The sequence below is a fragment of the Dermacentor silvarum genome, chromosome 9, assembly GCF_013339745.2.
Source record: "Dermacentor silvarum isolate Dsil-2018 chromosome 9, BIME_Dsil_1.4, whole genome shotgun sequence".
Classification (NCBI taxonomy): domain Eukaryota; kingdom Metazoa; phylum Arthropoda; class Arachnida; order Ixodida; family Ixodidae; genus Dermacentor; species Dermacentor silvarum.
In genome coordinates this window covers 122,796,602-122,814,151 of record NC_051162.1, presented here as the reverse complement: position 1 = coordinate 122,814,151, position 17,550 = coordinate 122,796,602, and the positions used below count along the sequence as shown (strand labels likewise).

General features: G+C 47.9%; 1 protein-coding gene across 1 annotated transcript in view; it reads left to right on the top strand.

Moving 5' to 3' along the window:
* Window positions 1-3,447: 3,447 nt before the first annotated feature.
* Window positions 3,448-17,550, top strand: part of LOC119463878 (uncharacterized) — a 57,494-nt gene continuing 43,391 nt past the window's right edge. Inside the window, exons 1-2 of the mRNA XM_037724699.1 lie at window positions 3,448-3,783; window positions 12,056-12,336. Of these exons, the coding sequence (XP_037580627.1) occupies window positions 3,448-3,783; window positions 12,056-12,336 (617 nt within the window). The remainder of the gene's footprint in view (window positions 3,784-12,055; window positions 12,337-17,550) is intronic.

The following is a 17,550-nucleotide window of genomic DNA, read 5'->3' as shown; positions in this document are numbered from 1 at the left end:
TTTCACTTACTCATCACAAATTCACAGAAGAATGAAGAAGCTTCCCAAACTTGGAATGAAGTTTCAAGAAAGGTGGAATGTTTTTTTTTTTTTTTTTTTTTGTTGCTGCTGTTCTTCTTGGCAAATGCAACAGACGTTTCTTGTGGGGATGAAAGTACGACTTTTGACGGTGCGGCAGTCTCTATGAAAAGAATTCATTCGCGCTCACGCGCTCTTTGGATTTCGGGACATGACAAGTATGCTGGCTTTGAAGTAGTGAAAGCTAGCCTATAGGCCAGGCTACCAGAAGAAAGTTTTGCTGGGTCTTTCAATGGCTCCATACGAAGAAAAAAATAAATGAGTACAAAGTGAAGATCAAAAACAAAAGGTTACTTTGGAGATATGGACACAGACCAGTTCAGAAAAAAAGAAAAGGAGATGACGGGTGTTGTACACTAATAAAAGAAACATCATGGGTTCTGTACCTTGTAATAAAGGAAAGTCATTTTTTTCAACTGTGCTTAAGATGCTGGCACCTCAATGTGGCACCGGCTACTCCTCTGATTTAAGAAATATGCAGAAAAGGATGCAAATGTTTCCGCGGGATGCAATTTCTGAAGATTTAACGCACAGATTGTCATCTATGTAATGGGAAGCTTTAATTAGTAAGAGGCAGACAAATACAATGCAACTAAACGCGATACGCAGGGTTGTTTTTATGGTCATCCTGAGGAGCCTGCAATGACATGCGATGCACCGCTCGCATGCTATACCGAACTGCAAACACAAGGTCAGGCTGACGCACCATGAGAGATGTCTAGCAAGCGCTGTCACGTAGGCCAAGGGGATGCATGAACGTTTTCCAGGGAAGAATGCTGACAACAGGGGTACGCGTGTCGAAACATAGATTGCAACATTTAAGGATTATCTGCAAGTTGGGCCAGAGAGGCACATGCGTATTCCGAAGGGTTGTCCTAAAATGGGCACACACGCTATGGCAAACACCCAGTAGGGCATATCTAATGGCGCTAGAAGAGAGTAGCCCCTACAGACAAAAAATTTAGAGAATTATAGGGGTCGTTAAATATCATGCGCGATTGCATTCAGTGGTTTTCATACTTATTCATACTTTCAGCCTATATAAGAGACCGCATGACAGGTAGAGGTTTTGTGTCGTAATTTATTGTTCTGTTACGCAGAGCAGAAGCTACGACCGCTGTCACTGCACTGTCGGTACTGGAATGTGGCTCGAGAGCCTATATCAGGCAAGAAACATCTTCAGGTGTAAGGGAGGCAACGAAAGCTGCACTCTGAAAAAAAAATGTAGTCCCATCAGTTCTGAAGTTTAGACGGCTCATACGCACATAAAAAACACATATATAAATCCTGACGTACCTGGGCAGTTACCCAAGATACAGATGTTTCCGTAGCTGGGCAGTTCGCAAAATACAAATGTTCCTGCAGAGGTACAAATGAAGCATTTCAAGAGTGCTCCAAATCCATGAACACATCTCTCGCTCACACGCTCACAAAGAAAATGTTGGTGCACCTATGCTTCACCGGTTATTCTTTGTATAAAAAAAATTGCGTAGCTTGCACTGGAGGCAGAATGCTAAAGAGACAGCAGACCTTATGGGCACCTAGCTAGTCTTGGCTTTTGTGCTAGGCTAAGCACTACCAAGTCATCCCCAGCATTTTCCGAAATATATTGATAATTGATCGATTATTGATTAGCTATTGATTGGCTGTCGATTGACTATCGCAAGGTACTGGCCACGTATTTGGGCTAGGCTGAGCACTACCAAGTCATCCCCAGCATTTTCCAGAATTTATTGATTATTGATCGATTATGGATTGGATATTGATTAGCTATTGATTTCCTATAGATGACTGAATAAGCTTAAGTAGCCCCAACCATGCTTAGCTAGACTTAACCAGGCTCAGCTTCGCTAGTTCACATAGGTATGTGCCATTGCGCTTGAATCCTTTCAGCACTAGCTCCAGGATCGGCCCACAGTTTCCTGCCTACGACAGACACATTACGCTCGGCATAAACTGCTCCGCTGTTAAAAAAATCCAAGTGTCTCAAAAATATGGTGCTATACATTATCGTATTCTTGTACATGTAACATACGCGGTCTGTCTTATTTAGTTTTGACAGCACTGCAGTGCGGGGGGCCGGTTCGCCAGACTTTGCGATACGGGATGAGGGTCCAAGTTGTTTTTAGCCTGCAGTTGGCGTGTGTTGATGGGCAGGAGCCGTTGGATTCAGTACGGTTGTCTCATATCACCGCGAGTTTCATTGAGCAAAAGCGACGGAGCGAATTTAGCAACGAAACTGCATAAGTTTGTGCTCAAAATTTGGTGATAGGCGAGCAGAAGCACTTCTAAAGATCCGCACAGCCTTTGCAGATGATGGTATGGTCATGAAGCAGATTAAAATAGGGCACGAACGCTCCAGGGAAGGCCACACTTCTGAGGAGAGTGAACCGTGCTATGGGAGTCCTTCTGTAAGGATGTGATCGTGATAAAAAGAAAACAAAAAAACGCTTAACCTTGCACTCGGCCGCGCAACGCTTGAAACAGCGAAGCTGGCCGATCGTAGCACACCATTTTCTGGAAGTGCGCGCGAACTCTTCATCTTACTACTCATGATGATGATAGTTTCTTTTCGCGCGTCTCGGACTTACGGCCGTCACTGCGCGTTGCTCGCGCGACTTTTCATTGTCTGCAGAAATCGAAAGGCATCTGGAAGGAACGTGCATTTGAACCTGAAATGGCATCATGTGCAACGCGACAGCAGCCTTAGCATCGCTTCCTGGAGGAGGGGCTCCAGGACTGTTTCTAGAAGTGGGAGGAGCGTGGATCTCGATCTGTGGAAGTGGGAGCGAACTATTTGAACGAAGAAAACACCAGGCAACGCTTCTGTTCTTCTGGGAGCTTGGTCCGATACTTTTCAGACAGGTCTCGTACGCATAAAACATACTGTACATATCTCACATACACATATGATGCACTGTGTCTATATAACACATGTCTATGCTGCATGCGTACAACATCCACTTTTCTATATAATATTATTGCGATAGCAATTACATATGTGGACACTACAGGCGCATTTCTGCCGTCGTCGCTATCGCCATGAGGTCGCTCATTAAGAATGAAATTAAGAACAATATTTTTTAGATAAAGACCCCGTGGTGTGTGTAGATGCGCTAATAGCACTGGACTATACCATTGTCCTCAAAAACTGTTTCTGCTTTAGCAGTATAAATTGATTCAACATTTATCTGATGGGTGCCTTTAACACACGCAGTGAGACCAGCAATGGTGACTCAGCGCTTTCTGTACGTTTTCTTTGCATGCAGTTCCGGTCCCTGAGGAGTGCAAAGTGGCAAGCACGCCACGCGCCTCGACGTCACAAGTGGCCGAGTCAAGAATTACCGCATGACAAACGAGCCTTACGGAATGGTTCTGATTGCTACGCCGTCGTATGTCACGGAGTTCAACGCCAGCGATGGTGACGTCACCTTACGTCACGACGAAGGGTGGCCGGAAGAGTTGGAGGAGGAATTCTCCGAGAACTTCCAGAGAGCGGTCACTGTGCTCGGATACCTGTACACATTTTTCATCCCGATGCTCATTGGGCTGGGCTTGATTGGAAACGGGCTGTCCTTCGTCACGTTCCTGTTCACGCGACTCAAAGTCCGGGCGTCAAGCTTTTACCTGGGGACCCTGGCGCTCTCAGACTTCGGCTACCTTTTCCTCATGGCCTTCGTCTGGCTCGACAAGCAAGGAGTGAAAGTACGTGGACGCACGAACTTGCTGCCTGTTTTCAACGCGATAGCGTTATGCAGTACACTCGTAAACTCATCCATCTTCGCTACTCGTGTCGACACAAAGGTAGCCGATCCGTGAGAAGACGTAATCAATGGCGTCGTTGGGCTGAACCTGTCAACAATCTCACTTTGCTGTCCCTCAGGTACGGCATGAAGACATGCGATTTTATATAGTCGCGAGTGGCTGCGTTTCTGATGAGTTAAACACTTTCGAGCCTAGTCGTACTAAGCCTATAAGTTTATCCACCCGTTGTGTGCATTGTCTCAGAAAAAGAGGCAAACAGTCCTTTAAAAGTGAATTCAATCAAAAGTTAAATGAATCTTATGGTGGCGAACGAGGTCCTGGATTCAATTACTGGCCACCGTAGCCGCATTTCGAAACGGCGAAACGCAAATTCTCAGGTGTAGTAAGATTCGGGCAGTAGTTCGGAATCCAGTGGTTAAAACGGAGCCGTTACTGTTTAATATGTACCGTCTTATGGTTCAGCTGATAAAGCGCGACAGTCAATAAAAAAATAAACTATTCCATAGAAACCACGAAACTCTGCTAACTATACGGCAAAACTTCCGGCAGACTTCTGTCTCAATTCACTACGACTTATATGTGCCACGATAAATAGCATATTACAGCGGCCATAAATGACTAAAATGCACTTTTGCATACCGGTCTGCAATGCGATAGGTTTTATCACCTCCCGAGGCAACCAATATCCACTAAAATTTTATGCAGTACCCATTATCATTTACGAGAGTTTGAATGCTCATAATCATTAAAATGACCGTCATTATTATCCTCATCAATATCATTGTCATCATTACGGGTATTATCGTCGTTATCGTCACCATCATGAGCATCGTCATCATCTTTACCGGTGGCAATAAATCCTCAACATAGGCTCAAGGATCTCATATCAACATCCTAGTCATTAATATTGTTATTATCTTCACGGAAATCACAGTGGAGCACAGACACATGCTACGACACCAGCGGAATGCTTACAGTTCACACAGCATTGCGACGCATTGTCTATGAGGCCGTAGCATCGCTTAGCGGCTAGAAACCGAGTAGGCTTAGGGGCAGCCAAATAATGATCTCGCATTTATAGCGGTGCTGCAGTTCTCGTTTTGCTCTTTCGGAGTTCTCACATCGAGGCTCTTGGGCCTCTTTGACAGACATCAGTGACGTTTACAGGCGTCAACGTCATTACGGCCGCATCTGCGCCCAAAGGACCACGTCACTGCTCACTGCAATGAATATCGTTTTCAAGAGTGCTAGTAGGAAACTGCCCTTCTCCATCGAACTCCGCACCTCGCACCGTGACGTCAGCTCTCTTTATCTCCAATGCGCAACCAACCACCAGCGCTGTTTTTATCAGGCTGCCACCGATGCTTTCTGCGGATACCGCGCCCACGTCGACTATTTTCAGAGTACTAGAAGATAAAATTTTCTTAACGGTTACACTGAATATGACAGAATCCAATTTTAGCTACAAGCCCGGTGCGATAAAAATTGTTAGATCTCCACGCGGTCGTTTGCCTGAGTTGTAGTGCAACACGCTTAGCCTCGTTGATGGAACCTCGTTGATGGCGTATTTGTATGTTTCGAAGCTAACATAAACGGAAAACATTCCTGACACGGCACAAGATTATCTAAATCAGAGTGCGTGTGCCGAAGTGGTTGCGCGAGGATCACGAAGTAATTACTGTGTCTTAATGGAAAATAACAGCGACCGCATCATTGCGACGTTCGGTACAATTAACCAGGCGAGCATGTGTACGGCTAAGGATGAGTACGCTTAAGCCTAATTTAGTCGCGCATACTCAGAAGATGCCGGAAGAAGCCATCCGAATTGATTATAATACACTCATTAACAACTTCCGGGGTTTCCCAAACAGGAGCAGTTGGGTATAACACGGTCCAGCAGCAAATGTAGCTTCGAGCCGCACGTGTAGCTTGCCTGGGGCTCAGCGAACCCGCACTAATGAAGTTTCCAGAGCTCTCCGTTTACCTCCGTAAGCGTTATATTGGTACGGCTTAAGAGGAAGCTTTAGCTTGGGCACAACTCCGATGCCCGCCTATTCAAATACATGAAAAACCCAGAAACGCTTGCTGAGATAATGAATGGAACGATTTTAATGAAATGTGTTACATTTGAGAGAGAAAGTTAAGTTCTAGTGACCGTTGGAAGTGGCATTTCGATTGAGGGTCTGAATGTTTTAAATTTTTTTTTAATAGAAGCACGATGTTTACAAAATTCGTGCCTCTGCACCCAGAACGGATATCACAGTTCTGTAAATTTCATATATTAGATCATCCAAAGCAGAAAATTTGATATGTCACCTTATATCTTACGTGGATTTGTTACATTGTTTAAAAGGGTTTTGCAAAAGCTCTACACACATATTAGTCGCTTTTTTTTAGAGCCACGAGAATATATATCCGTTTTGTCTGCTTTCGATTTACAATAAAGTGCAATTTACAGAACTGTGATATCATGTATCATGGCTGAGTTACAGAGTTGTAAGCATGCTAGTTTCGTTTTCCGAACGTTTGCAATTTTTAGCGATCTTTATAAATACACTGACGACCTAAATCAAAAATTCGCAACAGTCACTAGATTACAACATTTTCTTCTAACTGCAACAAACCTCATCAAATTTGGTGCAGTGGTTGACGAGAAAAACGATTTCTCCTTTCCCATGCATTTAGATAGGAACCCCCGAGCTAAAGCTTCCGCTTAAGGCATTCCGTTAACTAGCCGAATTACAAAAGCACTCAGTTAAACAAAGCGGAAAAAAGAACAGGATATGGGCAGTCCTCCATATACAAACACCACTCTTACATTGTATCGAATAGACAGTGGTAACGTGCCTGCTTATTGGTTCGATCAAAGTTACTAGACTAGGTTCAGTTTTCGAACTTCTGTGACTGCTTGAAGCCGTCACCGATTCTCGCATTTCGCGGCGGTTCTGTCGCTCTTTGTTCGGTCAGCACGGCGTGGACAGGGCGGCGAAGCACGGTCCGCGGCTGTTCACGTGTTTTGGCGGTGTGTATACATGAGTGTTTTGCGGCAGTCTTGGTGCTTTTTGCGACACTCTTGTGCGTGTTGGATGCCGTTTGCATTCTGAGGCATATACGGGCCGTCTCATCAATATTTTATTTGGTGACGCGAGTGCTTTTTAATACGTGGTTCCAGCAGCGAGAACGTGCCTTGACTGCGCAAGTAAAGTATGCTCGCAAGCGAGCAAAGCTCATGTAGGTTTGAACATTGCCCTTGTGAATGTGGTGCTCTGTGAAGAAAATAGTGCTAGCTGCACGTTTTCTTCATCACAAAGAAAGTTGCAGTTTCTGCCCAATAGGCGAAGCATTGGTTGCGATAGCAAATTAGTGGACAGCTACACGAAGTAAGGAAAGTGGTTTTATCGGCCGTATTAACTGTAAACATAGGCGTACTAACTAAATCAACAAGCATGGTGTCACGCGCGCACAAGCCAACATGAACGCATCTCGCTCGATGACCGCGGAAACTCGCTGTGAAAACTTTGAAGCTTGCAGCACAGCTCAGAACGAGCAAAAAGGAAGGTAGAAGGGGTAATGAAAAGGACCGGAGAACAGGGTGAGCGCTACCCCTTCATTACCCCTTCTACCTTCCTTTTTCCTCGTTCTGAGCTGCGCTGCAAGCTTAAAAGTCATGGCATACCAACTCCCCAAACTGCTCGCTGTCAAAACGCTGTAGAGAGTAAGCGCGGCGGTGGCAGCGAGCGAATTCACCTTCGTTCCGCCGCTCGCATCAACGCGAACTAAGCCGCGAGAACACAGCGCAGGGAGGAAGGACTCTGCCCCCGCCGCAGGTGGCTTTGAAGATACAGCCGTCCGGGCGGGAGCGCGCGGCGTATCTTATGCACGCGCTTCCCATATATCGCGTGTCGGCTCGCACTAAATGTCCATCACCACTTGTTATTGCGATAGCAATTATATGGACACTTCAACCGGATTTCTGCCGTCGGCGTCGCCGTCGTCGTCGCCGTCGCCGTGAGGTTCCCTATAGATAAAATCTTCGCCGCGCGCCGTATGCCCGAGCGGAAGCGTGCGGGGACGCGCGCTATCACGCAGAGCGAACGCACTCAATCTCCCACGCGCAAGCAAGGAAGCCGGAAGCCAGCGCCGGAGGGAGCGGGGGGGGGGGGGGGGCGCACTTCTCCTCTGCCAACAACCGCGCTCGTCTCGCCCGCACGGTCTCTTATCTCCCCACGGCTCTGACCTTTCTGCGCCGTGCATTCGCCGCTCAGTTTCCGTTGAAGCGAAAGACCGCACGTACCTTCGCCGCTGCGGCGTATATATGCGCTTGCTGCCAGCGTTTTGACAGTCGTTGTCTGCAGTCCTTCAGTGTGATCTTTTCACGTTTGTTTGTGCACGCTCACACCACGCTTGTTCATTCAGTTCGTAATAGTCGGGCCACATTTTCCAACGCACGCTACACATGCAATGCTGCCCGGATCGGCAGTGCAGCGCTACAGGTGTGTCCCTTCGCACGCGCTGCCCACGGGAAGCGCTTTTCATCAACACCACCGTTTCACACGCGCCTTCTCGTGGTCATCGAGTCTCTCTTCATGTCGGTCTACTTACGCCGCAGCACACCTGCTTACTTAGTCAGCTCATGTTTACTACAATTCATATTGCTACCAAAGCCGCTCACCTTACTTCGTATGACATTGCTGTGTTGCTATCGCATTCATTGCTTCGCCCTTAGGGCAAAACTGTGACATTTTTATTCAAGCAAAAATTTATTTCCCTGCCCTCGTGGATATGGCGTGGCTGCTGTATGTTGTCGGGGACTGCGATCATGGTTTTTATCTCCGTTCAACATCACACTGTCACCCTCATCCTTCGGTCGTGTTTCTTCATTGGTCCGAAAAGAAAAGAAATAGTGCCTGCGTCAAATGCGGCCTCATCTCCAGTATCGCATTTCCACGTGGCGGGCGATCTTTCGTCGAAGAAATGTTTTCTTAATACGGTACGCGTCTTTTTCACTTAACGTCAATCGCAGTCACCGACTGGCTGTTCAATCGACCTCTGTGCGCGGAGCAGCCTTTGCTAATTCGTTGAACTTACATTTGAGGGCACTAATGGCGTGGCGCGTTTGCCTGCAGTCACGTGGTATTTTTAAAATTTGACGCATTTTAAAGAAAGGCTGGAAATAATTTAACAAGGCAGTTAGCATAGACTAAATCCTTTGTTTCTGAACAAGCGCTACAACTTTTTGTATTGAAGATTTTTCGCTTGGGTTACTTAAAAAGTTATTTAGCAATCTTTGTTAATTACCCAGCTTGGCGGATAGAAAAAAATACAATCATATGCTCCATAGGGCTCAGAACAATACTGCGCCAATTCGACACGCTTAGCGCCTATGGTAGTTTTTCTAGCGAAACAAGTATTGCCTCCCAAGTGTCGGTGGTGGTGGTGTCACGCTAAAACCCTATCGAAAGCCTGTCGAAAACTGGCGCCTCGTTCACTTGGTATACGTCAAAATTGGCGTCGTAGCGTACGAATGAATGACTAACATGATTGTTAGGTCATGACATCAATAACATCACATGCTCGTCAGTTGCGTCACGATTAACGATAATAAAATCACTTGTGGCGCATACCCGCATGCGGGTATGCGCCACAGATTGTGTGGAGAGAAAGGAAGAAAGGAATAACGTGTGGCTCTTACCGGGGCCGCACTTTTCAGCTCCGCGGTTCTACCATCTGTACGGGGTGCATGCATGAGTGGTGTGTTTCAGCAACGGCGCCGCGAACTCGCTCAGGAAAGGGCTCGTTGAAAACGTGCCGATTCTAGCGTGAGGGCTTCCGACGCCAAGGCGAAACGTCAGCGAAGAGCCGCGGACCCCGAGTTGTGGAAGCGCGATGTTGAGGCCAAACATCAGCGAAGAGCCGCCCACCGTGAATTTAGGGCAAACGAAGCGGACCAGCCTGCGACAGCGTCGTCTTCCCGCAAGCTTCGTTTACCCCCATTTTCTCGACAGGGGAAGGGCTGGTAATTTTAGCAGCGGAGCTGTTTAGGGCCGAGGTCGAACCGTGCCGAGCGTTGATCAGTTTTGCGATGCGTGCGCCAGCCACAGGCGGTCGGAGAGTGGCGAGGATGAGGGAGGGAGAGTGCGCACCGAGCGACAGGTGGGCCGAGCCAAGGAGAGAGACGGCGGTGTAGCGGCGGCGCGACGCTTTCTGGGGAGAGATAGCGGGAAGGGGAGGGGGGGGGGGTGTTTTAACGAGCAGTGTGGACCCTTTTCACGGAGCAGTTTGTTTTAGAGAAACGAGATGGCGCACACGGCGGGTGCCATACGTCCTCCTCAGCGACCAGGCACGAATACGAAACCATTACCGCTTCTACCTGGCTTCTGTGCGGTCAGCTGTCGGAATTGCAAGTGAGTTTTCAGAAACACACTTTGCTCCAATCATGCTAGATTGAATCATGTGGATTGAAGACGTGTGCAGTAGTTGGCTGGCATGTTAAGGAATAGAATGAATCTGTGTGACCAAGTTCGCGGACCACTGCTGCAACTGTCCGAACGTGTTACCGGCACTTCGGGATGTACGGCTTTCCTCGAGGATACAGAAATTTGCTCATCCGCCAGCCTTGTATCGTTAACCTTCAAACAAAGGGCTTCATCCCCAGAACTTCGGCAAGAGTGAGTACCACTCGTTAAACAATGACAAAGGGAGTAGCGCCGCTTCCTGTCATAGTAAGTTTCGCGCACCTTATCTATACACATCTGTCTCAAATGGCAGTAAAACTTACGCCCACTCTATCGCCAACGTATCAAGAATAAGTGAATGGGCGCACACTTGAATACATGCGCACTGTATACGCACTATAAATGACGGACTACAGCGATGGCGCACGAATGGTCGAAGCTGAATGTTTCGTGACGGTCCACAAGAGTAAGCGAGTTACTAGCTGTGATATATATTTGCTACAAGGCATTACAATGTACGAAACAGTTACGTTTCAAGCCTTGTGCGCAGCAAGAACAAATCTATCGGAACTGAGCACACCCGCGAGCGATTAGGCAGAAAATAATCAGATATTGGCAGCACCGAGGAACTTCACTGAGTCAGAAACTGACAAGCCACTGCTTCAAAATATTTGCCGAATAAAGAACAAAGAGCAAAACACACTAATCCTCACTGAATTCATGAGCGGAATGTTTGGATAGCTTGGAATACATATTTAGCCCCGCTTTTAGAACAAGCACCATATACGCTGCTTGCGCCGTTTGGACTTTGCTTTATCAGCTCCGAAAGCGCTTTTGCATGTTCTCTGAAGCTGTGATCAAAGCTTTGTGTCGTCGACCTAGTCGCCGTCGACTAGGCCCGAAACTTACTATGACAGGAAGCAGCGCTACTCCCTTTGTCATTGTTTAACGAGTGGTACTCACTCTTGCCGACGTTCTGGGGATGAAGCCCTTTGTTTGAAGGTTAACGATACCTCCGAAAACAGAGGTTTAATTTTCTAAGCCGCGCCGGCGTCATACACTTCCATTGTAAACAAGGAGGCAACGGAGGCAGTTGAGGCAAGCAATGGACGCGTCACCACGTGATCAAACATGGCAGCGCCCACCGGATCGCAGCGAAAAGGGTCAAGGGGCCGCGGATTTTCCTCTTTGCGGGAAATCCGCGGCCGCTTGGCTGCATCGCGCACGGACCGATTTTTGCCGCGCGGAAAAGTTGGCCGCTTTGGCCGCAGCCAATCAGAACGCGAGACGGCGGAAACTCTGGTGAACGAATGTAAACATCCGGCCGAAAGAATGCAAGTGGCGTTCCCCCATGTGTGAACCGGCTGTGTTCTCTGTGTGAACTGTTGATGGACACCATCAAGCAGTACCCGGTCCTGTACGACAAATGTAACCCAAGGTACCAGGAAGCCGACTATAAGAAAGAACTATAGAAGAAGATTGCGCAGGATTTGGGCGTGACTGGTTAGTGCGAGGTGGCGGCACGTCCATGTAATTGCGAGATGCTCCGCCTCCCCCGCGGCGCGGGCAGCCAGACAACCCGGCCTGTCTGAACAGCCGCGCGCACTTGTCGCCTGGCCGTTTAGAAAATCCGCTTGTCCGCTTGGGCGCTGCGCTTTCGGTGTGAACGTAGCCTAACTCCTTGGGACTTTTTTTAATGGAAATAGTAATTACGTCTTCGCATTTACCGTGATCCCATGTTTATCCGTTGTGCGCAGATACTGAACAAGCGCGGTATGTGCCAGGGAATCCTCTACCTGTCATCGGCGTTCAGCTTCTGGTCCGTGTGGCTCACTGTGACCTTCACTGCGGAGCGCTGCTTCGCCGTCCAGTGCCCCCTTTGGAGGCTTCAGCTGGGTACAAGATGCCGTGCGCGGATCACCGTTGGTGCAACGGCGGCCGCCTCTCTGTTGCTCAACGCCTACCTGCTCCTGCTCACTGATGTAATCGTCGAAGAAGATGGCGCCTCAGCCTGCCATCACAGACCCGAGTTCGAACAGTGAGTGGCGACGAGCGACTCGCCTAGATGTGAAAGACGAGACCGGTACTCGAAAAATAATGTCACTCGCAAGAGTTGTTTGTCGAGTGTCAGCACCTTAAGGCGCGTTTACGTGAGTGCCACAGTAGTGCATCGCATCGCCTTTCTAGTGCATGGTGTGTATGGGAACATGGACGATACACTAATGCGTTCACGCGTTAGTCAATCATTGTTTCACATAATGAAACTTGGTTCCAGTTACGGGTGCGCGGAAGAATGTTCCAGATAGTAGGTGCAGGTGTGTGGAATACGGTTCTGGATAACAGGGGCTATTTCACTGGGGCTTAGTTACACACATTTGTTGTCGCATGAATTTAAACGTAAAAAGTTCAAATATTTGATACGCCATCCAATATATCTCGTGATCTTATGGGGTACGCCGTTCCGTTTCAGTAGGGGAAAAATATTTGCACAAATGGTCCAGTTATAGCCAGAGCTTCAGTGGAATGAACTTAACATGTAGCGGATCGGCATAAAGGATGCAATAAAACAGCAAAAACAAGGACACGCTTGCTTAAAACAGGCGATAACACATTTCGCGCGTCGCATGAGGGCTGATGCGCTACATGTAAAAACTGCGGCACGCCGCATTGAGCGGATACGCCAGGAAATAAGATGTGCTGCTATCGCAATCAAGTACACGCGACTCTATAGCTCCAATGTCGTTCGCAGTGACGATTACCGGAAAGCCAGTCCGTGCAAACCGCATATGATTAGAAAGTGTTTTATAAGCGCGAAACCCGGATACTCTTTCGCCTGAGGACGAAGACAAGTGGAGGCGGCAAGGCTTGCGTCTCGTGATGATTTAAAAAAATCATATTCCGGGTTTTTATGGGTCAAAATCCCAATCCGGAGATTAGGAACAACGTAGTGGAGGACTCCGGATTAACTTTGACCACGTGTGGTTCTTGAGCCTGCATTTATTACACGGTGCATGATTGTTTTTGCTTTCTGCCGCCATCGGAATGCGACCGCCGAGGCCGAGATTGAACTCGCTGCCTCGAGCTTTCAAGCGAAACGCCATAGCCACTGCTCTACCGTGGCGGATGTAACGACCTCAGTTTTTGTACCATATCCAGGAAGGTTGCTGTCCTGTTTTAGATGGTATAGCTGTCACGAATGAGAAGTCTTTAATATTGATAGAGCAGCTGACCTCAGCTATAGTTGGGAAGGTTTTACTAATCGTACTGACTTCACCGTAATCGATGCAGTGGTTACCGAGTTAAACGACTGCTCGGTTCCCGCGCATTTAGATAGAAGCGCCCGAGGTAATGTTAGCGACATACCCAAAAGCATGGCACGCTTGCAGGATGGGGAGTTAAAAATAAAACTTCCATATAAGTATACATTCTTACAGCACCAACGTGAAACTCAGAATCTTGGAACCAATTTGTTAAGCTTTTGCGCAACTTGCAACAGCGGTTGTAACACGCTTTTTGCTTCAACGGCGCCAGAAACTTGGTGGCCGTCTTACAAAGATCACATTTTTTTTACTTACTGAACTTCCCGTGGAATACAGAATTTTTGATAACTCACTTAGGACATTCTACGCTTTCAGTAGTTTTAAAAATTTATGCAATAGCAGTCGTAGAATATCCAACACCAGTGAAGGAGCATTAATGATGTGTCGTAGGGAACTCCGCGTGCTACTTCAACGAGCTCGGTGCTATAAATTATGTTACCTTGTGCTTCCTAAACTCATTAGAACATCTAATAATCTCGCTGTCTCTTTTTTTACGTTTACTGCTACAACCGCTTGCAATGAAAGATGCACAACCATATCTGCAGTATATCTTGCGTAAGTACAAGCATTCACTCATGGTTTTGAGCGAATTTGGAGTTTTTCTATGGAAAGTGGCTACAGAATAAAACTTAATGCCTCGCTCGACGCTTTCTTTTTTTTTTTTCAAGCATAACGCAGTAGTCCTAACGAGAATTATTTATTTGGGCCACATAAGCGAAAGAAGTACGCTTTGATTCTACCGTTGCATTGAGGCTTGCATATTTGATTAAAGTTCCACACTGACCCGCCGTGGTGGCTCAGTCAGCTAAGGCGTTGCGCTGCTGAGCACGAGATCGCAGGATCGAATCTCGGTCGCGGCGGCCGCATTACGATGGAGGCGAAATGCAAAAACGCCCGTGTGCTTGCGTTGTAGTGCACGTTACCGAACCCCAGGTGGTCAGAATTAATCCGGAGCCCTCCGCTACGGCGTGCCTCATAAACAGAACTGGTTTCGGCACGTAAAACCCCCAAAAGAAGAAGAAAGTTTCAAAACAAAAAAAGACACAGCAAGTGGTGTTCAGAAAAGAGTTGACGAATTCTAGAGAGTACTTCAGAGCTTCTCAGCATTAATACCCTTGCGTGCTGAATTACAAATCTAACAAACGTTTGTAAAAAAAAAAATAAAAAAACGTTTTTCGTGTCTTCGCGATGACGGAGACAGGTTGACGATGAGATGACGACAGTATGAGGACGATGCAGTTACAACGACAGCATGACAACGACAGCAGGACAATCGAATGACGGTGAGTGTTTAATGACAATGGTGTGACGATGACTTTATCACGAAACCTGTGTGATGACGGTGGCATGATGAGAGTCGGATGACGAAGCTGGAGTGACAGTGATGGCACGACCACGACGACATTAGGACGAGGGTCTGACAATGCAGGCGTTATGGTGACGGTCCATGACAGCATGGCAACGGTGGTATAATCATGATTTAACGACTACAGCATGATCAAATACAATAACGAAGGAAGATTGACGTCGATAGAATGACTGCATGAGGACAATGAGATTAAGTTGCTGAAGTGATGACAGTTACAAAACGACAGTGTGATGATGACTGCATAACGAGGGTCAGATGACAAAGCTGCAATGAAGACGATGCAACTACGACGACAGCATCACGACCACGAGCACATACCTATACTGGCTCAAGCTATTTAGACAACTTGGACCTCTGGGTCAGTAGAAAGAGTGACCACGGCAGCACAATGAGAGTGAGATCACGAAGCTAGAATGACGACGATTGATTGACCACGAGGGCATCACCATGGAGGTGTGACGACGAATGCATGGCGAGTGTCGGAAGACAAAGCTAGAATGACGGCGATGCTACGGTCACGACCACGAGCCCATACCTAGTGGGCCAAGCTATTAGACAATTTGGGTCACTCGTTCGGGATAGAAGGCGTGACGACCACTGCGGACCACAGTAAGATATCACGAAGCTAACATGGCGACAATGAAACGACAACAAGGCATCACGACCAGGAGCACATACCCAGTGGCCCAAGCAGGTAGCTTAGGATTCTGGGTCGGATTAAGTGGCAATCTATCTATCTATCTATCTATCTATCTATCTATCTATCTATCTATCTATCTATCTATCTATCTATCTATCTATCTATCTATCTATCTATCTAGCGACCCATATTCCGCTTGGGGATCTTGTGCTGGATTCCCAACACAAGATCCCCAAGCTAGATAGATAGATAGATAGATAGATAGATAGATAGATAGATAGATAGATAGATAGATAGATGCAAAGACTGGCTCGAAACGGTTGAAGTAGGCAAAGAATGCTATTCGCATTAGAAGGCAGTCTGAAATGCGAGTAGATGGAATGAGGATTTTCCCACGTAGATGATCGAACTCGACATGCAATTTATGAAAGAGGCCAAGGCCAAGACCGGTATACCCGCGGCGTTTTGTTTGAAGCATTGAGTCCAATAGATATTTTCTGCTGTCTCACCAAACTGTTACGAGCGACATTTTACGTATATTTGAGGTATCGATAAACAGCAAATATCCTGGTTGTTACTAGACTGTGTTTCAAACTCGGCATGCCACTGCTATAAAGAGCATCGAAAGCATCGCATTCGTTGGTAATGCTTATCTTGCGTAAGGACGTGTTTATCCTAAATGTACGTTTATCTTAAGTTTAACCTACGTAAGGATGCAATCGCTGCAGCGATGGCATCCTAGTCAAGCCAACCGCTGCGACTAGTGATAGCCACCCGAACAGGGGCTCAGAAGAAAACGCTATTATGAAAGTGTGGGAGGCGACGCGAAGAGGTAACCGCCGTGACCACGGTTTATTTAGACCGGCTAGCCATGGTGGCGGGGGATCTCGGGAGTGGCAGAGACCGCGGCCGCTCGGGTCGAGCGCGCTAGCATGTTCTTTTCTCGCGCTACATGCTCGTGAGCCGTATCCTTCTTCACCGATTCTGTAGGCGAAAGTCACGCTGCTGCAGGTCCCCCCTCCTAGTGCGAAGCAAGATTGAAATATGTGCAAAAGGCGCGCGTTGTCTTGTGCGTTGCAACTCGGCAAGCAGAGTTGAGGCGTACTGGCCTTGGCCAGTTTGTGGCTCGTGCGGAGCCTTCAGGCTGTTAAGGGGAACAACGCTGAGGACCGTGTTATCGATTGGCGTGCAACGGTGGCAGTGGCGTTGGTAGTGTCTGGTTCTGCAATCCGGGAGAGATGTACCAAGCAGAATCGGCATCGTAGGCTGTGAACGAGGCGTATCCACAGTGATGCCGTAGTGCGAAACCATGGCTTGCCGCAGCTTATCGTAGATGCCCGTGCCTGTACAAGTCGGACCTCCGAAAGTGAACCGTCTCACAGCTCGCGACTTCCGTGGAGATAGCACAAGTGTTGGTCCCTCACGTTGCTGACGTAGAAGTGATTCTCGAGCGGAAGAAACCCGATGGCAGAGCGGCTCCTGCAAAACTTCGGTAGGCAATTCGTCGGCGGCAGATGCGAACACATAACATCAGAAGGCTCGCCTGCTGCTGCTTGCGGGGAAATCTCGAATGCTGATAGCATCAGCGTTGCGGTGGTCGGTGAAGGCATCGCGAAGGTCCCGCTTGTGGCGTCGCCGTGCTTGCGAAAGTGAAGTTTGCGCCCATTGCAGCCGGTGGGTGGGCCTCTGAATCAGTGATGAGTGAGGTGCCCTCGAGCGGAAAGCGGACAGCTTGCGGGAACGTCCAAGGAAGGAGAGCGAGTGGCGGGCCGTAGAGTAGCCGAAAGCGCTTGCGTTTGGCCCAGTCAATTCCTTGGAAAGAGTCGTTCGCGCAGCTGCCGGTGCGTGAGGGGAGACTCACGAGTAGAAATTTGATGCTCGGATCGGCGCGTGCACATGCTCACTATCGTCACGGCTGGACGC